The sequence below is a fragment of the Xiphophorus hellerii genome, chromosome 21 (assembly GCF_003331165.1).
Source record: "Xiphophorus hellerii strain 12219 chromosome 21, Xiphophorus_hellerii-4.1, whole genome shotgun sequence".
NCBI classification, from domain to species: domain Eukaryota; kingdom Metazoa; phylum Chordata; class Actinopteri; order Cyprinodontiformes; family Poeciliidae; genus Xiphophorus; species Xiphophorus hellerii.
In genome coordinates, this window is record NC_045692.1 from 19,022,420 (window position 1) to 19,046,311 (window position 23,892).

Consider the following 23,892-nt stretch of genomic DNA (forward strand, 5'->3'; position numbering starts at 1 on the left):
ACAATAGTACAGATGCTGTTTGCCACAAGTTATGTAAAGAAGTCAGAAGGGAAAGAGAGGAAGGTCATCTTCTCAGATAAGATGAAAATTGGGCTTTCTTGACAAGATGTGAAACCCTATGTGCAGAGAAAAATGATAAAAGCCATAACACTGGAATGACAAAAAAAAATGATATCACCATTAACACATTACCCCCATCTAACAAGGTGATGGTGCCATGACACTTTAGGGATGCTTTAGATCAGCCATTAAAGCAGTTTATTGGATGACAGATGGAGCTCAATACAGAAAAATCTGGGAGGAAAATTAGTTAAAAACTATATACTGGGCAAATATTCAACTTACAGAAAGAAAACTAAATACAGCACCCAGGACTATAATGGAGTGACTAAGGTTGACAAATACTGTATTTATGTGTTGCAGTGGTCAAGTCAAAGTTCAGACTTCAGACAAATTGAAAATCTGTGGCAAAATTTGAAAACTGATGTTAACAGACACTCCCCATCCAATCTGTCTGAGCTTGAGCTTTTTATTTTGAAAAGTGGGTAAAAAATTCTGTCTCTACATCTGAGAAGAATTGTCTACTTCAAAGTTATACACTACGTTGCGTTGTTCCATCACATAAATTGTTAATGCACGTACGTCTCTGTCTGTAACCTGACAAAATGTACAAAAGTTAAAGGGCTGTAAATAAATCTTGTGAGGTACTCTACAGTTTTAATTTTGACATAATAAACCTGAAAAAACAGACATGATGTTTAAAAATAGCAGAAGGCTTCAAATTAAACCATTATGCCTATTGATTTTGAAAAACATTAGAATATGAGCTCTTTTCTCAAATCTTTATTGTGGTAATATCATGCAAGTTTCTTTTATATTGATGAAAACTCAACATTATGTATGGCCGGTTAACTCAGCTGGTCAGAGTGTGGTATTAATAACGCCAAGGTCATGGGTACTGGCCATATGAGACAGAAAATCAACACTTCAAAATAGCAGGAGGATTTAAATTAAACCATTATGCATATTAATTTTGAAAAACAGTAGAATATCACCGTTTTGTCAAGATCATGTAAGTTTTTTTTTTTAATTGATGAAAACTCAAATATATGTATGGCTGGTTAGCGCAGCTGGTCAGAGTGCAGTGCTTATAACATTAAGCTAATTGAAGTGTTAATTGGCCAATTGAAATCTACACTCTTCAGAAAATTAACATTTAAAAATAGCAGAAGTCTTTAAATTAAACTACTATGCATATTGATTTTGAAAAACACTAGAATATGAGCACTTTTCTCAAATCTCCATTGTGGTAATATCATGTAAGTTTTCTTAAATCCATGGAAACTCAACATTATTTAAGGTAGGTTGGCTCACCTGGAAAGGGTGTGGTTCTAACAACGCTGAGGTCATGGGTTCAATACCCATACCGGACAATAGAAATCTAAAGTCTTTCAGACAATCAACATTTTAAAATAAAAAAGGGTGGAAAATAAAATCAACACATCAAAATAAAAAAGACTGGAAAATACACATGTTGATTTTGAAAAACATAATATTAGCACTTTTTCAAATCTACATTGTGGTAAGAGCATGTAAGTATTTCTTATATTGATGAAAAGTCAACATTATGTATGGCCGGTTAGCTCAGCTGGTCAAAGCGTGGTGCTAATAACGCCAAGGTCATGGGTTCAATCCCCATACTGGCCAACTGTGAAATAAAGTCTTCAGAAAATCAACACTTCAAAATAACAGGAGGCTTTAAATTCAACCATTATGCATATTGATTTTGAAAAACATTAGAATATCATTGCTTTTGTCAAGATCGTGTAAGTATTTCTTACATACATGAAAACTCAACATTATGTATGGCTGGTTAGCTCAAATGGTCAGAGTGTGGTGCTTATAATGCCAAGATCATGGGTTCAATCCCCATACTGGCCAATTAAAATCAAAACTCTTCAAAAAATCAACACTTAATGGTGCTAGACAATTTGTAATGCCGAAAAAATCTAAAGCAAAACACACTAAAAGGGTAATATGTTTCTCCTGCTGGCTTTCCAGAAGAACACGAGCTTCACACCAAGCAACAGTGCTAATCCACACAGGGATGTTACAAGCTGCTTGTTTGTCTGCTGGGTGCCAGTCGCCCTCCTCCACCCCACCCCACCTTGCTCCCTGTCTCTGTTACCCCGTGCGGCGCTGGTGTCATTCCCGGGGAGCGGTGATGATTAAAACCCTTCTGTCGTTATCACAGCACGGCCTCCTCATTGCACCGTGACTCCTTGCCTCCGGTGCGAGCCAGACGCATTGTAGCCTCACATTCATCTAGCTGTCTCCAAACCACTGGCGGCAGACGGGTGGGCCATGCTCCCTCCTAAAGCCTGGATACTTGACATTTGTCTTGTGACGGGAGGAAAATAAAAGCACTGGCTTTAGAGGAGCCCTCTGGCTCAGCGTGCAGCTATGAGATCTCCTGATGAAGGTGATGTACACTTAAACATGAAGGGTGCAGTATGTGATTTGCAGAGCCCTCAGGCGGTCCACTTACAAGGAATAGATTCTTTCAACAGACACAAAAAACAGTCAGACAAACAGGGAATAAAACCTGCAGCTCTGGTACTTTATTACTGAGTGACATTCAAGCCTCGTGCTTTAATCACGAGTTACTACAGCCACCCAGGGATCCACAAGACTGAAAGAGCCGCATGATACCAGGACTGAAAAGGCCGGGGTGGTGGACTCATGCATCATGACGACCAGTGTGTGAAAGAAAACAAGCTCCAGTCAGTGTAACATCAGAATGAAGGAAAATATAACTGTCTGTGTGCAATGCCTGTGATTACAATTAAAAGCATTTAGATTTACTCTTAGCAATTTGATGAGGTACGAAGATTCTGATATCAAACCAACTGGATGGAATTATGATGCATCGGACAGATAGTACAAGGGTGGATAGATGGATGGATGGACAGATGGGGAAAAAAGGGTCAACTGTCACGAACCCAAAATATGATGAAAAATATATTTTTTTTTAAAATAGACCTGTTCGTAAAAAATGTAGGTTTAGTGTTTAAGTTACATAAAACATTTTTAGATATTTCTTTTGTCTTCCTGCAAGACAAAACAATTACTTGGAGTGGGAGAAAAGTACAGCTCCATCAATATAATTAAGACAATGCTAGATGTCAAATGTTTAAATAAATACAGAAACAGCTTACCATAAACAGACACTTATTTAATAACCATTTGAGTTTCCATATACTAAAAACTCACTGAATGATGTCAAAGCAGAAACCTTAATATCCATCTGCTTGCCTTTATTACCAGCTATTATTACATTAGTTTGGTGATGTGTGCTTTCAACTACTTTGCATGTACACTTAAGCAACAATAGTATGTTTAGTGATTTTGTGCAAACACATGAACTGACAGTCCACTGCTATCAACAGTACATCCTGCTTTGAAAAGTGTCAGTCTACCTTAAATATTGAAATATTCAAAGGAAGCAGACACAGGAAACAAAACCATAACAACAAAATAAGCAGCAACAAGGAATACCAAACTATTTTCATCCATTATCAGTGACTGCTTTTTAAGTCTATGTGGGACAATTGGGGCAGAAGTTGACTTCTGAAGATCATTTCACATCCCCTGGCTTGTTTTCCGTGTACCAGAGTGGGGTCCAGACCCCACCGTTGGGAAACGATGCTCTATATTACCTGCCTGAACTGCAGGAGATAGCCAGATTTATATCTAGCCTTCAGCAGTAATGTTCTTGATTTAGTTCAGTAGCCACAGCAACCAGGCATTGTAAAGCAACATGTACTATAAAAAAAGACAAAAAAAAAAATGGGTACATGGTGAGATTCATGTTTTAGGAAAAGAAAATAAGAAACACATTAATATCCATAACTAAAGCAATCTCATCATCTTCTGACCTCAGTGTCAAAAATTCACAGCTGTATGCCACATAAGGATTGGACATGGCTTTTTCCTTTGTGTGACCTGTTTCGGTTTTAATTAGATTCTTGGTCCGAGGGCAGACACGGCTCAGTCCGCCATGGCTCCTCTTCCACCTGAGTGCCTGTCATATTCAGATGTCATACTCACGTCGCCTTGTCATATCTTTAAATACTACCCTCAGGATGTAATTAATCCTCTCATTCAGGCACCTGGCATTTCCCATAACCTGAACTCCGCTCTTGTTATTGCAGCTTACTGGAGGTTTATGCGTGTGTGCATGCTTAGCAGTGCTAATGTGCACGTTTAATTGTCTCCAAAGGACTTTACCATATTGCTGAGGTGCGTGGCGTTGGAGGCAGCTGTTCAAAAACCTCCTTGAGGTCTGTCATCAATTAGAGCATAGTCCTTGACAGTATTACCATTTCAGCTTCACCTTCAGACTGAACTGCAGGTAATCAGCCAATATATATTACCAAATACAGTCCTAAGTAAGCACCTTAAAACTGTATTTTCCATTATACACCGCTTGGAAGTTGTTGAAGCTATTCAGGATTAGGCTCTTTTCCCAAGGGCACCTTGTGGATTCAATTTGGGATTAGGAACTTGGGTAACTTGTAAGAGACAGGATGCTACCCACTGAACATGGGGTCACATGAATTCCTCCTAAAGCCATCAGCCCTCAGCCAGTTAATCGCCAGCACAGAATTGCAGCGTAAAGCTTAGAATGTATTCCGGCTTCGGTACTTTGTCAAAGTCAGCAGGGGCCATGGTCTAGGCTTGTACTGCAAATGAGACTAATTAGAAACTTACAAAGATGGAGGAACAGCGCTGATTGCAATACACTCAATCCTGGGCTGCTGACTAACAGCTAGTGTCTCATCCCTGGGGTGTATTCTGGAAGATATATGAATCAACGGGATGTTACAGACTTAAGAGCAAGCACACACAAAAAAACACAGGCCATTTAACAGCCAGTACGAGCTGAGGTATTGAATACCTCTGGAAAAAGACACAGTTTACAGTAAACTGCAAATAACGGCAATAATAGCTCTAAAGGTTCTTTGGAAAAGCTGAATACTGACTCACCCACTCAGGAGACTTTGCAACTACAGTTTTTTTTGTTTTGTTTCTTTACAAATAAAGGTGAAATTTAATTTTGTATTTATGATTTCAAAAGTACCTTGAAGACCTAATTTCTTTAAAGAAAAGTTTTATTTTTTTTAACTAATGTTAGAAATGGTTCATTTGTTGTTTTCAATGCCACCGTTTGCAGTTCTGTTGTAGTGAACTGTAATCAGCTCATGGTATTTTGCCCCTAACACTAAGAATAATTACACTATCAATTTCTTGGCTGACTGCCTTTAATACCCACAGCTGATGTGAGCCTCATACTCTGCTGCAACAAGTGCTAATAGGCAGAAAAATGCTGGAAGCTTAAATGGATGTGTATCTGTAGCGTGAGCACAAAAACCTGATAAAACAAGTAAATAAACTTTGTGGGATTTTTTTGATTATTATACATTATTTGAATGTTAAAGACACAAGTATGAATGCCTGCAGGAGGCACAAAGGGATAAAGTTACTTTAAAGCAGAGTTTCTACGAGATGTGGAAAGTGAAAAGTCTAATTGAGCACAGAAAACATTTGAATTTAAAGACTTTATTCCTTGTCACATAATTTAAATGTTACCCATCCATTCATCCCTCCCTCCCGCCATCCATTAAAGCTGCAGTATGTAACTTTTACAAATTTGTTTAAACTGTCACCATGTTGTAATATGAGACTGATAATCTGTGAAAAGATCGAGGTTCTCCACCTCCTCCCAGTTCCTCCTTGTTTGCAAAAATGCATCGCTCTCAATCAAAGACAACAAATCAGCACCAGGAGGAAAGTCTTAGTGCTGCCACTCAAACTCGGGTACACGCTGCTAAATGTGCTAATGGTGCCTTACTAACTAGACTGAGCATTCATGGAAGGCTCCATTGTAGTAAACCAGCTGTAGTGTAGCAGAGAGAAACGGGGAAGTTGGTTGTTTTCACAGGTTATCGATCTCATACTATAACGTCACGATCTAATGATAGCTTTAATGTAAAAAAAAAAAATGCATTTTTCTATTTGGAAAAGCTACATAATGCAGCTTCAAGCAACACTAATAGCAATTGAATCCTTGGACCTTTCTACATGGTGTTCTCTCTGGGTACTCCTGTCTTTTCCCACAGTCCAAAAACACAACTGTTGTGTTAATTGATCTCTAAAAGATATTTCTTAATTGTGACTGCATGTGTGTGTGTGTTTATTTGTCCTATTTCTAAGTTTTCCTGTGATGGACTAATGGCCTGTCCAGGGTGTATCCCGCCTTTTGCCCAATGGCACCTGGAAATGGACACCAGCCTCCTGCAATCCTGCAAGAACAAGCTGGTGTCAATAGTAGATGGAATAATTTTTAAAACTGTAAGAACGGATGAGAACCATCAGAAAAACGGTGTGGGGTGGAGGGGTTGTTAATCTATTACACATAGTATCTGAATCAGTTTCTGATTTTAAATGCTTTCCCTTCCTTTTCTCTATTAACTGTTGAAAGTTTTAAAGTCACCACTTAAATGTCATTTGTCAGAAGTGATACATAGAGCTCTGTAGCATCACAAATCATCCATTTGGCTTCTTTTACTTCCTTCTCACACTGCATGTAATACATAACAAAACCTATTCATAAGGCAGAGGACTGCCATCAGTGTAATTCTGAATATTTAAACCATGAATAATGTCTGCATATACAACACTGTACAATGCAGTTATGTGCTTGCTTTGTGTGCTCTATAAAATTCCCAGTAAAATACATTGAACTTGTTGTTACTAGGTAGACTTAATGGGTATGAGTAATTTATGACACTCTTTAGATACACAACTTTGTATGTTTTCAAAACAAATTAGTGACTCAGAAGCTTAAATATTGTTCATCAAGCCCATAATAAGGTTTTACTTAGTGTCCCTTTAAGAAGGAAGGGTAGTAAACAACAATTTGACACGCTCTCAGCTCGGTTCAGCAATACAGAAAGGTGAACATGTTCTTGTGCCTTTGCATTTCATACCGTGTGTGCTCCGATGAAAATGTACTTAATACACACTGAACCCTGGTGAGCATTGCACTTGACAGTGAAAGAACACAGACCACTCAAAGCAAGTAATTATATCCCATTAAAGCTTTCCAAATATCAACCTTGGGGATTCAAAGAATCCACTTAGCTTAATGAAACTCCTCAGCTGAGGCTGTGAAAGTACGAGCTCTGGTCATTGAGCCGAGAGTCTAGAAAACATGATATGAGAATAATAGGAGGTTTATGGGGCAGACACGCCGTTTGAACATCATTTATGTAAATGTCTGCTCTCACTCTAATTGATATTGATCTAATGAAATCTCATTCAAGAGTCATCAATGGGTGCAAGTGTTCTCACCAACTTTGTTAGAGAGCATCCAACAGCTAGCAAGTGATCGAATTTTTATTAGACCTCCTCCAGTTTGGAAATTTTTGCTGGATCACATTTCTTTTAATGGATTTAATCACTTAAGGCAGTTATCTCCAAGTTTTTTGTTTAATAGCCCACAATATCACAGACAGACAGTTGGGGTCCAAACTACTGCGGGTTAAACGACAAACAATACGAATTAGCTGTCGAACAACGCGGTATGAGCAGGTGACAGCAGCAGCTTTAAAAATAGTTATTACTCATTATATTCGTTTATTGAAAATGTCTTTCACTTTGGGTTACTTGAAATAAAAACCTCTTCTCAATAAGTGTGTAGCATACCTCTTCCCCAGTGATTGTTGGAGGTAGGTACAAGCTGCCCTGCAAGGATAGGATAGGTGAAGAGGTGTGGTTCCACTCCAAATTAAAAAAGTGAAAAATAAATATTTTATTTATTTATTTTAAAAATTTCGTAATTACTGGATAGAGCATAAAACACCAGCTTTCAGTCTGCTAGAACAACCCCCTCAGATCTGGTCAGTCTAGTTTGCATTCAGGTTGGACTGCATCTAAGAGAACCTTTAAAGATGGTATGCTGGTACTGTAGCAAATCTTCAACAAGAACCTATTTAGTCATTTATTGCTTGGATCACTTTGTTTCATATGATTGCAGTGGAAGGATGATAATTGTCCTCCAGCAGTAAGCCAGCAGCAGGAGGCGGTGTCGGCTCGTCATTGTTGATGGGTTTACACCGCCTTGGTGTAAACCCAGAGAACAAGAGCTTTGACAACGCTGACAAAGACGGAAGTATACTGTCAAAACGTCAGGTAGGTCTGAAGAGACAAGGTAATTTGAGCATCTAATAATAAAATTAACTCTAGGCCTTTAATTTAGTTTGCATATAAACTAAATTAGCTTTTTTGGAAGATGACAATTGTGTTCTGCAACTTTGTTAGTAAGAATACGAAACTATTTAAAAGCTGAAAGTGAGGTAATCCTACAAAATCACAACCCTTAAGAAAGTGCATTGAAAATACATTTTAGCAAAGCCACATGAGGCCTTTAAAGTTTTCAGTGTTGAATCTGTTTTGTGATCCATCTCTTAGTGATGTGAAATGTTTTAATTGAAAAATAAATTGACTATAAACACTGTAGAGTCCATGATTTCCCTTTAACACATACAGTGTTCTGTAGAAATAATCATCTGCTGGCTTTAAGTTGTTCTTTTATATTACCCATGTAAAAAGAAAGAGTTAAGCCCACTACCCGGAAGAGAAAGACATCACTGCACATTAACTCTTTAATTAGCTCACAGAGGTACAAACTTCTCAGCTTCTTGGACGTGGACTTATATTCAGAGATTTATGGAAAGTTTTCAGAGGAACTGCAGAGACGTAAAGACTACCAACAAAAGCAATTTTTATTTAGGGTATCAAAACTTTGATTGTTCAAACCAAAATATGTTAATATAGATATCTTGGCAAATGAAGGTTCAGCGAGAAGCTTCATTAGATGAAGTTCTCTTGAAAGAGGGGGGAAAAACATTCCCTGTGATTGTATGCAGGCTTTTTAAAGCTCATGTTAAACTTTGATGTTTGTCCCATCTTTTCCTTCTCTGGCTCCAAACGTCGTTATGCCAACACGCCACAAAGCTATTTTCTTTATTGTGATGCACATTATTTTTATTTCAGAATTGCTCCATTTCTTTCCAGCGTTATGGCTTAATGAATGTTTACGGTGAAAATGATTGGTTATGGGAGAGTTCGTTTTGTGAAGCATCCCTCTGATTTCTGTGTCTGAGAGATAAAAGTGTCTCTGCATTGCAGTGCTTTTTCCAAGTCCATGATTTGGAACTACATTTATAAAGATGCAAAAGCATGTGTGGACATGTTGCTTCTAGGCAGAGGATGAAGCCTAATATTATGGAATGGCCTCTATTTTTCTGTTTCCTTGCAAGACTGCTTTGCATGAGTTTTGCAAAGCCTCGGCAGGGCAGTGGCTAATGAGCCGAATATGAAGATGTAGCAAGGACTGCAGCTGCACTTTCTCAAGTAATACGCCCTACAAATCAACAAACCACCTCACAAATTATGTTGCACGCTTTTCTAAACCCATTTTACAGACTTTTCTTGTTTTGAAATAGATATCTTTTCCATCTCATTTTACATTACTTGCTAGAGTTATGTTTTGAGCCCATATATTTAGGCTGCAGAATTTAATGTATCATCTTAAATTGAATAAAGTAGGCATGGATTAAAATTACATTTTCAACACCAATATTTGTAAAACTGCTGTTGCTTTTTTTTTTTAGCTTGTTGCATACATATCTCAAACTTTTGTCAGATTGTAATTATAAATTATGTCTTTGTTTGGAATTTTGGGAGACAGACCAGGAACACATAATTGTGAAGAAGGCAGAAACTGCTAGCTGGGAATTTTTGAGGTTTGCCAGTTTTGCAGACTTACATTTTTGCCTGCTCTTTCCTTAGTAGCTTAAACTCAATGTGATCGAATAACAAAATTCTATGAACAGCAATTTTTTGACTAGCCTAGACTTTGGCTGGGCCATTCTGACAAGTAAACATATTTAAAGATACAGATACTTGAGGAAGCAACTAATTTAAAGTATTTTCATTATAACATGTAGCTCTGGCTGGTAAGACTGCGTCAGCAGGTTTTGATGCTCAGTTCAGATTTTTTGCTGAATCCGTTTTTTGTGCGCGTTTTTGTTGTGTGTGTGTCTGTCTGTGTGTAGATGTTCTTCATACTGCTAATTAAATGCGGCTGCAATCAGACTTTTGTGTGAAGATTTTACGACCCCAAAACTACCCACATGCACAGAATAAGAACATAGACGTCACACAGCAGTGCACTGTTCACAGACGTAATAATAGACGCAGTCGTCTAAGAACTGATTACAAAGATGTCGAGCAATGAGAGGTGACAGTATCGTCAGAAAAACATACGAAAATGAGGGAAACTAAGAAAGAACAAAGCTGAGCATTAGCATTGATGGCTTCAGCCTTTGTTTACATCTGAATGTAATGCATCTGGCTTCTTCAGTGCAGAATTACAATTAATCTCTCATGTTAATGATGTGAGAGTCAGATAAAATGAGATATGACTGTTCAGACTGCAGATGCTTTGAAAACTATCGGATACATATCCAACTTAGTACCACATATGCATATTTCTTTCAGGTGAAACTATCGGAATTGGGCTGTTCTGATGCACGATTCCATCACCATTATGCTTTACTGTGTTTTATACATCTTCAACACACATACTGTTTGGCATTTAACCAAAAATGGTTAAATTTTGGCTTCATCAGACCTGACCATCTACTTTCAAGTGTTTGCTATGTTGTCTAAATGGATTGTAGCAAACTGCAAACATGCTTCTTCAGGCCTTCCTTTCTACAACGGCTTTCTTCTTGCCACTCTGGCACAGAGGACCGAATTTTAGAGTGCACAAGTAATGGTTTTCTTGCCGATAGATCCTCAAACCTGAGTCCTCCAGAGTTTAAATGGGCCTGTTGGCTGCTGCTCTGATTAATGCTTTTATTGCCTAGCCTGTTAGTTTGGATGGAAGCCTGTGTCTTGGTAGGTCTGGAATTTCAACATGCCCTTAAAATTTTCAGATTATCAATTTCAAACTTCTGTGTGCAAGGTTTAAAGCCAGCCTTAAATTTCTCTACAGCTTTCTCCTGTCTGTTTCTTTTGTCTTTTTGATGCTGTTTGTTCATTTATGTTCTCTAACGTCTGAGGCTGCATTCATACTGAGATTAAACTACAATCAAATAGACTCAATTAATGGAAGTATTTGGCCTCTGAAAGATCGATTGAACTTTATTTGATTTAAGCAGACTTTGTATAACATTGGGTTATCACAATACATACTAGCTGTATCCATGTCATATTGATCAATTCGGTGGATGCAAACCTTCAGGATAAATGGTCAAGCACATTTCCAGTAGAAACCCCCAAATGTGTTGCATTAAAAAGGTATGGCAGGTCATCTAGATATATATATTTCTAAATATGTGGATTAGTAAGCTTTGATAAAAATACTTTGCTTCAACTAACAATGAAAAAAATCACATCACTTAAAAGAAACAAAACAAGATATTGATCAATGAGGTTTTTTTAATAAATAATGATGGGAGCATACAATTTTTCTCAAGGTCTGTGCAGTACTTAAATTATTTAGATAACATATTAATTTTTCAGTCAAAATACAGCATCAGACAAAAGGCTGATTTTACATTAAATAGCTAATTTAAAACTGTGCAAGTGTATAATTTTTCCCCCTCTCACAGCTGTTATCACAAGTATGACAATGTGTTATTTAAACTGGCTACATCTACAGATGTTCAATATCTAACAGCAGGGTAAAGTGTTCGCTTCCACAGTGGGAATTTAAGTTATTATTTTTAGTGCATTATAATGTCTGAAAATACAGTAAATTAAAAAACTAAAGCAATTGGTTTATAGGGACACTGATTTCATGAAAACTATTGAAACAAAAAGGGGAAAAGCAAACACTGACTGATGATGCTAATACTTTGTTTTTGTTCTGGTAGCAATATATTTCATATAAAGGCAATAATGACAAAAACAATTCCAGGATACATAACACATTTCAGCATTCAGCCAAAGATGGCAAGATCACTAAGTGGACACATAGCTGTCCCTTAATCCATGTATGAATGTGAAGCAGAATTGGAAATCTTTGAAGTTGGGCTTTAAAGTCTTTACCATGTGGGCCACAAGCAGTAAGGGCTTATACAGGAAAATAATAGTAATCAATTAAAGGGTCACCTAAGGGGTGTGTCCCCTCCCCTTATTAAATACACAAATGACATAAATAACTTCAAAAGTGCCCCTAAAAACAAATATCTTTTAATGATTTTATGTTGTCAGACAGGTTCTACTTGATGTGATGTGATTCTACATACCTGGCAGTAATCAGAAATGAGTCACATTGAACGCAGCTTTCTAAAATGTATTATTTAATTTATGTGTAATTTATGATTTAACAATGACAGTATATGCATCTTCACATCTTGCTGGGTTGGTTTGGTTAGGTTTTTCCCTTTATATACAGAAATAACATGCAAAAACAGCTTTTTATATTTATTTCATTTTATAATGCACATTTATTTGTAACAACAAAAAAGATATACAGTGGACCCCAAATTTCCGCAGAGGTTAGGGATCACAATTGTCCACGAATAGTTAAAACACTTGAGACCCCTCAAAAAACACTTATAACCTTGGTTTTTAATAGATCAAACAGCAACTAAAACCTTTATTCACAAACATATGCACAGTGGAAACTGTTCTAGCACTAACGCAGAAGCTAATATCTACTGTCTTCAAAGGTAATTAGACATTCTGGGGGACGGGTACTCAAGTAGGACAAACGGCCACCTTACGCGACACACCAGCTGCCTTAATAGTGTGAGATGTAAAACAGACAGATCCAATATTATGTATATATACCTGTTTCAAATCAATAGCCATATGCTGTCTGATCCAGATGTTTAATAATGCTCAACACTCTACAGGTTGGTTTCTCTAACAATCAAAATGGCAACAACAGAACAAAGTACAGCATGTGTAGCATTTTCTATTGACCTTCCAATTTGATGAAATGTACTTTATTTGGCCTTAGTGAAGAACCAGAGTGTTAAAAGTGGATAAATGACCGTAAAGGAATCTAAAGGTAGATTTGTGTTCTTTATTATTACACCACATAATACAGCACTTTCGTCACCGAGCCTACTTCACCAACACAGAGATATCCACACTGTCTGACATTTACAGTAATTGTGTGTGCTGACTGTAAGAGGGTGGGATGAAATTACACCTACCTGTCTTGGGCTCCACCGAGAAGTACGGCTGCCCGTGGATGATGCTGTAGACCACCCGGGCACTGTTCCCGTAAGTCGGGTCATCTGCATCTGTGGCTGCCACTTGCACCACCATGGTTCCTGTGGGCAGACGGCCACTCATTAGTTTCCAAGACAACATTCAAGGGCCAAGTCATGCTGGGCTAAATGTGGAAATAGTCATATCAGCTCAGTGTGTGACAAATGCGACTTGAAAAGCAAGGGAGGAGAGGGATGAAAATGTAACTTCTGAGCCACTAAATAATCTCATTAGTCATTGTCTTCACACTGTCTTCTTTCATTGAGACTGGTGATTACTCTGAATTTGTATATTGCTTCATGCAAGTTGCTTGACTGAGTTTCAAACACTTTTTTTCCCCAACAAGAATGAACAAATAAAACCCTGTTATTGCCACAAATTCACAGAGAAACCAAAACAGAATTAAACCATTACTTCGATCCTTTAGAGTCCACTTGAGACTTTTAGCCATTTGCTTTGCACAGATCACTAAGCAGCCCTGATTTTTTGTCATTTTATTAAGTCTCAGTCAACAACAACATAGTAAATTCAAAAAAGTGCAACTCTCTAGGGCTTCAGAAAAGTCAAATATGCCCCCTGGCAATGTTAGCAGGATGTATTTTTTTTTATCTTATTCCACTCTGGCTAAGTAAGAATCTATTAACAGTTCCAGAAACAAATGAGAAATAAATAAACCTGTATTTACGCTATAATACAAGACTTGCGCAGGCAGTGTCACATCCAACAGAGTTAGGATGGAAAAATTGTTCCTGGAGAGTGTATTGTTCTGCAGAGGGAAAAGTGTAGCTGTGAAGTTCAAATTATATCTTAAAGCAAGTGAAAGATTGCAGCCATAGGGTGCAAACATCTGAGGTGTTTTCCTTTGCTTGTGTAGGGTGTTCTTTCAAAATATCATCACATTTTAACAGAGCACAGAAGGAAATGTTTTGTGCTTTTGGTATTTAAATGAATACATTGTGCTGCTGTTTGTAAAAGGAAATGTGTTTTTGAACACTATAATTTAACTCAACATTGTGTTTGGTTGTGGTTTAAAAAACAAAGCACAAAATTGGACTGAAAGTGTAGTTCATGATCAGAAAAAAATGTCATCATTCAGACATCTAGATGAAACATACTGGAAGAGGCAAAACAAATTATAAGAAGCAAAAACAAAATAAGGCAAGGCAGCGTAAAAGTAAATGCTGCAATATTAAGGAGTTATTCCATTCCACTGCTGCTAAATATGAGATTGCTGCAAAGTCAATAACTCAGTGTAATATATGTGGCTTTCTAAGGTTATGTTTTTTCCAGTTTTCATTTTCAACTTAATTTACGTGTATGATCGAATTGAAATGTAAGTAATTGAAATAATAGACACGTTCTGAACTGAAGAAGTTATTTAGATTTGGTGTGAAAAGTCAGAGAAGCCATCCAAGCTGCCTTATACTTTGATGGTTAGACGATGTTTCTATTCAAACTTGCCACAGACCAGTGAACTTTACCAGTTATTATATAATTAATTAAAAATATAGATTAAAAGCTCATTGAATATGCATGGAGCAAATTATTTCGAGCAGCAGAAATATTAACTTCGACCAAAAGTACAGGTGTGCTAGACGGACATTTTTTAAATTAGAGTAACCTAAAGCTGACACCTTGGAAAGATTAGCCAGCTTCATAATCACACACTTTAAAATTAATGTATTGTGATTTATTCATTATTCTTAGCATATTGATGCATTATTAACAGTTTGTATTCAGACAATTGGCCAGTTATCAAGTCTATATAACCATATTACAATATAATCAGAAAGTGAAGCTATATCAGTTATCATGTTCAACAAGTGAAACTCAAATATTAAAGAGATTATTTCCCTTAAAGTGATATGAAGCATTTGTTTTTATCATTTTTGTAGATTGACGTGCAGCTAATAAAAACAAGAAACCACAAAAAAACCTAAATGCAGTTTCTTCCAAAAATCTGAATATGGTACTAGAACACCACAGAAATATCAAACTGTACCATTTCACATACACTATGCTTTTGTCCCTGCTACTCATGCTCCTTTTTGTACGATACATTCTCCTTCGAACAAACTTTCCGTTATTATGCCTGGATACATCACTCTGAATAATGTGTAGGTCATAACTTCACCGTCATGCAAAGTTTTGATATTAATATCCTTTTTATTGGTCTTATTGATGAGCAATTATATCATAATCTTTTTTATTATTAAGTTCAGATTTCATTCATTTAGACAGAACAGTAAAAAATGGTTGGAAAAAAAGGCCAAATAGTAGTCCTGCGAAGAAACATGGAGGAAAGAAAAGAATCATAACCTGCAGACAATACTGGAAAAGGTAACAATAATGTTGATTGAGATTACTACCTCCAGGTCAAAACTGACATTGTGCACTGCTATAAAAGTCCAGATACGTGGTCTGGTCCTGTAATAGTATCCTGCTGTTTCTTGTAAATCGCCAAACTTCCACCAAGCGTCCAACACTGAAATCTGTTCTTAAACCCAACTGTTCACACACCCACTGACAACTGATAAATTGTGTCTGCATGCAGCACAGCATTGTCCTCTCCCACACTTCTTTTAGTACAAAATAGAGAACATGAGCCCTCTTTTTTTTTTGCTCCTCGTTACACCTGACTCATGTGAATTATACTGACAGCTATTGGCTCAGAAAGCGAAGCAGAGAAACATTTTCCAGGCAAAAGCATAATCAGCAAAAATCAGTGCCATTCAATTTCAGTAAGACATTCATTATGGTATAAATGAGCCTTTCTGTTCCAACTGGGCTCGTTTAATGTGCATGAAGAAAGCAATTTTAGGTCAAAGAATTGATATCCATCTGATAATGTGGAGGAAAAGCTATTTAATAAACTCTTACATTATCACAAACAACTGTGATGGCTCAGGGTATTTTTTGCTGTGTTAGACTAGACGTCAGTGCGGGTCCTAAAGCTGACGCCTACAGGCAGTCTCTAACTTGGCAGCAGTGAAATCATCAACACCAGGCGTTGTTAAAATAACCTTGAAAAAAAACAAAAAACTGACATTCTAACAGAGCAAGGCTTTTTCCAGCCTAGCATGGGAATACAGTTCTCTGGAAAATTAATTGCCCCTCATAGATTCTGATTGGAGCACACCTTAATGTTTCAGATCATCAAACCAGCTTCAATATCAGATCGTTACCACTCCCTTATCAAATCATGACATCATCGTGAATATTGTCTTATTTTGGATCATAGGTCAAAAAGAACCTGTATAGAAGTACAAAGGAAAATGTCGAACCCTCAAGCCTAGTCAAAGTTCTAACTTAAATTCATTTGACATACTGTGGGATGGCTGGAACAAGATTTAGGATTTACAAACGATACAGTAAAAAACTAAAGAAAAAAGAGAATGGCAAAATTCCTCCACAGACTCAACAAACCGGGTTGGCACAACCCTTTATTAAATTTTGGGGCAGTTACTTATTCACATGGGGATAGTTTGGTTTCTTTTCCTTGTAAATCTAAATCATTTGATGGCTGTTGTACTGTATAATGAATTGAAGCATTTTAGTGTGTCAAACAGCAAGAACAGCAGAAATCTGTTACTAGAAAATACTTTTTTTTAGAGCATGGTAACAGCCTGGTATGTTCGATATTCCACATCATCTGGCACAATGGAAATATACGACAGAAAGTGCTGTTTTACAGCAATTTTTTTTACTCAAGAGAAAAGTTTCCAATAAAAGTCTCACTTCTTACATGAGATGTGTTTTACAGGCTTTTACAGAATGAAGTGATCATGAAAATTGAAAATTAGAGTTCTCCATTTTGGTCATAAAGCAGAATTAACAGGCTTTGGCCCTAGATGTGAACAATATAAAGGCAAAAATAAAAAATAAAAAACCTTGGGGAAGTTATCACCAGGCCAGCTGGGGAAGGACACCTAGATTATATCATCACCTCTTAGTTTTGACAGGTTATATTACTGGTAGTTTAACACACCAAGGTCAAATTGTATGACTGTATGGAAGAGTACTAAGGGAACGTCAGAATTTTTTTTATTATGGATTTATCACTTCATGTAAGGAGATTTAAATTAGAATTTCATAAAGAACTGCACAGAGCACAGCTTTAACTTGGAACTTTTTTGCTGTTTTGGTGTCCTCTGTAACAAAAATAAATATTGTTATGATGCCAGCAGGGTAAAATGGATGAAAAGAAAAGGAAAAAAAGAAAATCACAGATGAGCATCCAGATATCTGAACTGATTCTTTCTGCTTCACCAGGCTGTCAGCCTGTCAATGCCCCCTTTAATGTTTGTCCATCTTCATTGATGTGATGGCACAGAGCTTCAAATTTTTCATCCATTCTCCACAGTTGTATAGAAAAAAACTCTTTCTAATAATTTCCTTTTCTCTGGTGGACAACTGTCATGTGTCAGTAAGTAAAATAAATGTGGCGTGCCTATCATGAAGCAGAGGCAGGAATTCTTCAGGCCCTTAGATAAACAGAAAGTACGACACTTGCAGTTTGAGCCTGCATTCTTCACAATATAGCCAAGCAACAAAGACAGAGTCCAACCTAGTAACAGCTCTCTCGGGCCAATACCACAGAAACAGCAACACCACCATTCCTCCAAAACCTCTCTGTGAGCTTAAGAGGCCCCAAGACCCATCGATGCATCAAAAGCTCCGGGCCGGGGGCCGGGGGCCTGTGGGCACACCGGCCCAAAACCATCCCAACATATACCCCACCAGAGGAATATTACATAAGGTTTCTCACAACCTTATGTGAGAAATTACTTTCTCACATAAGGTTGGTTTGATATTTTTTAGAATTTTTTTCCCTTAAAATATCAACATGTAGATATAAGTTTGATAATGTAAAACATCCGTTAAGTTAACACCACCGCTTCTGAGTTTACACTTCCTAGTCCTTTCCGTTTAACTACATGCATGACAACTGTACATTAATGCCACACTTTTTGTTGAACAATTCAATTTGCAGACTAAAACCTTTGCAGAAATAAATTTTGCAGAGCTCTTTCACTGGATTGGATTAAGCCTTAAATGTCCACCTGAAATGTTCATTAATAATGAATAGTGACAAAAACTTTGCATATTTACAACAAAGGATCTTAATCAACATTCTCTTCCAATTCCATCTTTAAATAATGAAGAAGATTTCATCCTTCATCTGCGCTTTTATGAATTAGACAGGAAGTATGACAGCTGGATAAAGTTGGAGTAGTAAATTCAAGAGCTGTGGCCTTGGGTTGACATTACATTCCCCATGCTTGTAATGAGCCCTCTAACTGCTCTTTTGGCCCTTTGCGGTGCAGCAGGAGAGGGCCTGGCCTCATGACTGTCACACCTCCAACTGTCCTCGAGCTCTCTTGTCTTTTATTTGACACCTCTCCAGTGATTAAGACAAAAGCCTTCAGAGATCCTTGGGCCGAAAGGTCTCAGTGTTTCTGGATGGGTTCTGTCTCTAATTACTTTAATTAAATTCATGATTTTCTCTAAATTGAACTCATTCATCAGTGGGGCAAAGCTGTGACCATTAATGATTTAAAGGCATCTATAAAGGAATTATTGAGGACAGGAGGTGCTTGGCCCTTCGCTCTTCTTTATCGCATTGGTGATTGCTCTGGGCAGATATTTACAAAGAGAGGTGATGCATTATTCTCCTGTTGGCTGCACAACTTGCACTGAAGACTTTCACAGGAGGTGGCAGAGTAAATAAAGTGACTCAGGTCACCCCGTTTTTCAGCACTTGAGGGTGTAAACGTGCCCTCCTCTGTAGTTCGCACACCGACTTCCTGTCTTATCTCGGGTTGGACACGAGACTTGGAGCCCTTGTACTCTAATCCTCTGGTTCTTTAAGCCTGAGCTCTGTACCTCCCGTTGACAGTCAGCTGTGTAATCCTTTAGAGATCTCTGCGCCTGTGCTGTAAGCAAAGCGCTGCTTCCTTTGGAAGGCTTCCTGGTGTCACTGTATGCCTGGTTAAATACTCATTTTGACTTTGAAGGTTCTAAAAATGCCTCAGCTCCTTTGTTATCACTGACTTATACCTGGATGCTGCTGTCTGTGTGAGGCGCTGAGGCAAAGATGGCTTTAACTCCGTTCATGCACTTCACGTGAAAGAGGTCATGGTAAAGCGATTCAGTCACAGCTATCAACACAACTCCATTCAGCTATTCAGCTATTAATAAAGAAGAATATTTTTGTTAATTTTCTACATGATGTGCGCTGTTAATTGCAATGAGAAAAAAGTCGGTAAACATCAACAAATTCATTCTACAACATAGAATGCAATAAGATATCAATAATTCATCAGAAGTCATGAGTTCTTCCTTATTCTTTAATGTAAATAATTTTTTTACTAATATGAGCATGTCAAAGACAGAAATACCATAATGAGCAACAACAGTGTTGCAATAATTCAAGTCTCATTACTTTTGGATGTGAGGTAAAACAAACAGATCTTCTGAAAACTAAGACATTAATTATAGGAGCAGAAATTCTCAATGCATAAACTGAAATCTCTTACAATTTCCTCTGTTCACAAGCCGGTGCTTCTTACAGTTACTGGCTGCATTTAACAGTTTGAAAACATTTCAGTGGTAGCGGTATTCTTCAAAAGTACAAATAATAAACAAACTCAAACTCAAATCTTCCATCTCCATCCAAGTTAAATTTGATGCCTGTCCAAGTGTTGGTTTTATTTTAGATTGCAAGTTCATTACTTCACATTTAATTTCCAAAGTGTTTCTTGCTCATGTTAAGAGGCTCGATCAATACATTCAGTCATCTGTGAATTTGTTTACATTTGACTTAAATTTTACACTCACCATCTGGATGCAACCCACAGTTTTAGACAGGTAAAAATGTTTTTTTTTTCTTCTTCTTCTTCTTCTTTTGAGCAACATTTTTAAAGAGTGAGATGTCGGTTTGTAAGCAAACTGAAAAAGTTGGCCTCTCACCTTTTACTTTTTACCAAAATCTCAAGCTGTCACTTCCTCTCAAGGCTTCGCTCAGTGGGCAGAGCTCACTCACCCACATTCCTTCCAGTAACCACTTAACCACAAGCACTTACATCTCTGATGGAGTTTCACCAATGTCATCCAGCTAAAATGTGCCTCTTACTATTTTCTTGGAAAAAATCTTAAATATAAGAACTTTTTTTTTTTTTTGCAGTTTGTAGGCTGTGAATTATTGTCCTATGGTTTCAGAGAATTTGGAGTAAAAACAATAAAGAGTGCAATGAAATACAAAAAATCATGTTTACACTCTATGCTGCTTTATCTCTTTGCACAGGTTAAGTTGATTTTATTTACAGCATTCACACTGTCCAAGTTTCTGTCAAGGTTAAGACATGTAGGTCTTTGTGTTTATCGTACTTCTCAGAAAACTGGATGATTTCCAACTTCCAATCAGAATACAAATGATAAAACTCATCCTTAAAAAAAGAAAACCTTCTTTCAAAGAGTTGATCTTGTCAACAAATGCTTTGTGTGAAAAGTGGGTCATCCAAGATGAAAAGGTTCTGGCAACTCTCTGTGCCCCAGTCTGCCCCTTGTGTCAATTCACTGGCTCCACTCACTGCTGTCTGATGCTGGAGAAATAAATAAAGGTACAGTGTTTACTATAGTAAAGATATTTTTTTTCTGCCTAAAATCAATTTATTTTGTGTTGAATAACGAGTTTAGACAATGGAATTTATAGTGTTCACATTTTTAGTGTACAAAGATTTCAAATACCCTTTTATACTTTCCAACTAAGAACTACACTACATTAATCTAGACATTTGTTTAAAATAATAATAATTTTAAAAAAATCCTGATTCCCTTTTCTGAAGACCACAAGTATCAGGAATCTGACTTTGTTTGCTGATTTGTAATTTTAATTAAATACTTATTTTAAATAAATAATTGCAAATAAAGAGTTTTTTTTCATAACGCTAATCCCTAGATTTTTGCTTATATCTCACTTGTGATTAGACCACAAGTCCCAGCATCCCTCATATCACCCCAGGAATCCCCCAGGAGAATGTGGCGGAAGTTGGGGATGTTAGAATGCTTTTGCCTACCTTGTCATGGTGAAGAGGGAAGTGAATGGATGGATAGAAATGTGTTCATTAGAATTTGACATTTTCAGCAGGCAGGTACTCGAAAGCTTCAGCTAATATGAACACCAATTTGTGGAGGGAAAAAAATGCCCATGGGTCTCGGGATGGATTTAGACCTTAAGTTAGTTTTCAAACACGTCACTCATCAACATTTCAAAGCCCAGAGGTGTGTGCTGGCATATTTAAAGCAATAAATATGTAAATTGCTACTCATCGGGCTTCACATCACTATACAATGGATTGGCTCCTACTTTAAAAAAACACAAAGAACTAAAAATTTGTTTGCTTCCGTGTCTTAATGTTTAAAGCTTTGTAAATATATTTCAATCATTACTTTGCATAGCTCTATCCTGCATTGATTTTGTGGTTAGTTATTTAGGTTAGAAGTGACGAAACACAAAGTCAGTTTAGCAAGTGATTCTCTATCCCTTTGATAGCCTCTTCCCTTAAAAATGAACTTAAAAATTCAAATTAGCTTTGCCAAACTGGTTACAATATGTTCCGATTAAAAAGACAACACAAGGTGACTATGTTGTGTTCTTCAACCACCTGCTCAACTAAAGGGCCTTGGGATGTTTTTGTTACTCATTTACATGCCTTCACAATTTCAACAAGATAGTAGGGACTAATTCAGAACTGCGGAAGAATTGTTGACCATGAATTAATTCAGTAGGAGCTCCTTCAGGATTGGTTTCAGTGCAATACTAAATGCAGCTGTGATGAGCATAGTGTGATGTCATGGGACAGTCTAGGACTTGGATGGCATTCGTAAATTTAAGCTCTTTAATGCTTAGTGATGTCGTCCTGAGATGGTGATCTGTATAAGGTGTACATCACTCTGAATCTGTAAACAGCTCAATACGCCTGGAGGAGACTCGTATAATGCCAAGAGACATTTCCCTTTGTATAAATAATGTTTTAACCATTTGTTTTGGTCTATTTAACAAACCTCCAAGTACACAAGGCAGATTTTGTTATACAAATGGGTATTGTGATAAACATAATAGCATTAGGAAATACAAAAATAAGGAAAATACACTTAATATTCCAAGACTTTAATCTTTGCAATTTTGATTATAAAATACAAACTGCTGACAAGAAAACAAAATCAACAATGAAACATTTTACATGTCCTTGATCACATTTGTGTGCATTTCTTGCAGTCAGACAGTCAATATTTGGGAGGTTTTTGGCCAACCACCTCCAAAAACACCTTCATTCTTATGGACTAAGCTTTAATATAACATACTGCCTGGGATTGTGCAACTCTGCAAAGATGTTACCATCCTGCTACACTTCATTGTACAATAATGCAACTGTCTACCATACAGCTAGTCAAGCTAGCACAGGCATTTTACCTGCCTTTCCTAAAAAATTTACAGAATATTGGGTGAAGCTTTCACTGGGAAAAATAGGCTGCTATCCATTCTTTTTAGGAAAAATACAATAGCAACCCCAGATAATAAGAAGTCTATCGAGCTAGCATAATAAGATTAAGTTGTAGTTTAGCTGTAGTTTCTCAAAGAATTCTCCAGTGGATTTTATCACAGAATAAATTCGGCTATATGGCAAAATAACTTATGTGACACGTCAAAAATCAAATCAAATATAAAAGGTAGTATTATTATACAACATACATTTTTCACTGCTTGTGTTATCAAAATTCAATTTACTTTCAGAACAACCCGTCATAACTCTGAAAAATTACACAGTTCACACCAACTGCCAAACAAAAAAGAGCAGAAATGTTTTAAGCATGTTTGGCAATGTGCAATAATCCCTTGTAGCTACCTTATGTTGACAGCTATCTGATTATTTCCTCATGCTAACAGCTTAGAAAATTTTGCTGTTTCAGAAAAAAAAACAACACAATAAAGTAGGATAATATGTTGAAGTGAGAAGTGTGGCTGTTGCATTGCTTTAAGCAGTGTTGTGAAACCATTTTCATAAGTTATGATTCTGTCTTATCTTAAAAACGGAGCCAGCTGTAACCTTTCACAGACGTAGTTCAAATCAAGAATGAACTTTTTTGGAGTCCTTCAATATTCCATTAGGTGGCCTTTTCATTATGTGCTTACCTTAATGTACTTCAGATGTCACATGCGTATGACTCTTATCGTTTTTCACATAAGTTTCACTCTTATCAATAACAGTAAACCTTGAACTGAAGAATACCTTACTTCCTATTTGTTAACATATTTGCAGGTATAATATCTGACTATGAGAAATGCAAATTAGTAAAAGTTTAACCTTGACCTTGATTTACACAGAGCTCATGAACAAGCAACATTTCATGTAAGTCAAATTTGATGAGCACAATTTTCAGCCTTGCAAAGTGTTGGACTCATATTAACACAGGACACGTCCCAACCCACCTGATGACCTAGAGGCAGAACTAGGAAGACGGATTCAG

General features: G+C 37.0%; 1 protein-coding gene and 2 non-coding genes across 4 annotated transcripts in view; 2 read left to right on the forward strand and 1 right to left on the reverse strand.

Moving 5' to 3' along the window:
• Positions 1-23,892, reverse strand: part of LOC116712022 (cadherin-7) — a 129,760-nt gene that overhangs the window by 52,407 nt on the left and 53,461 nt on the right. For both annotated transcript variants that reach the window (XM_032551687.1, XM_032551688.1), the window contains one exon: positions 13,305-13,424. In XM_032551687.1, the coding sequence (XP_032407578.1) occupies positions 13,305-13,424 (120 nt within the window). The remainder of the gene's footprint in view (positions 1-13,304; positions 13,425-23,892) is intronic.
• On the forward strand, positions 1,634-1,707 carry trnai-aau (transfer RNA isoleucine (anticodon AAU)). The gene has a single exon. It is a non-coding gene; the product is annotated as a tRNA-Ile (tRNA).
• trnai-uau (transfer RNA isoleucine (anticodon UAU)) lies at positions 1,868-1,941 on the forward strand. The gene has a single exon. It is a non-coding gene; the product is annotated as a tRNA-Ile (tRNA).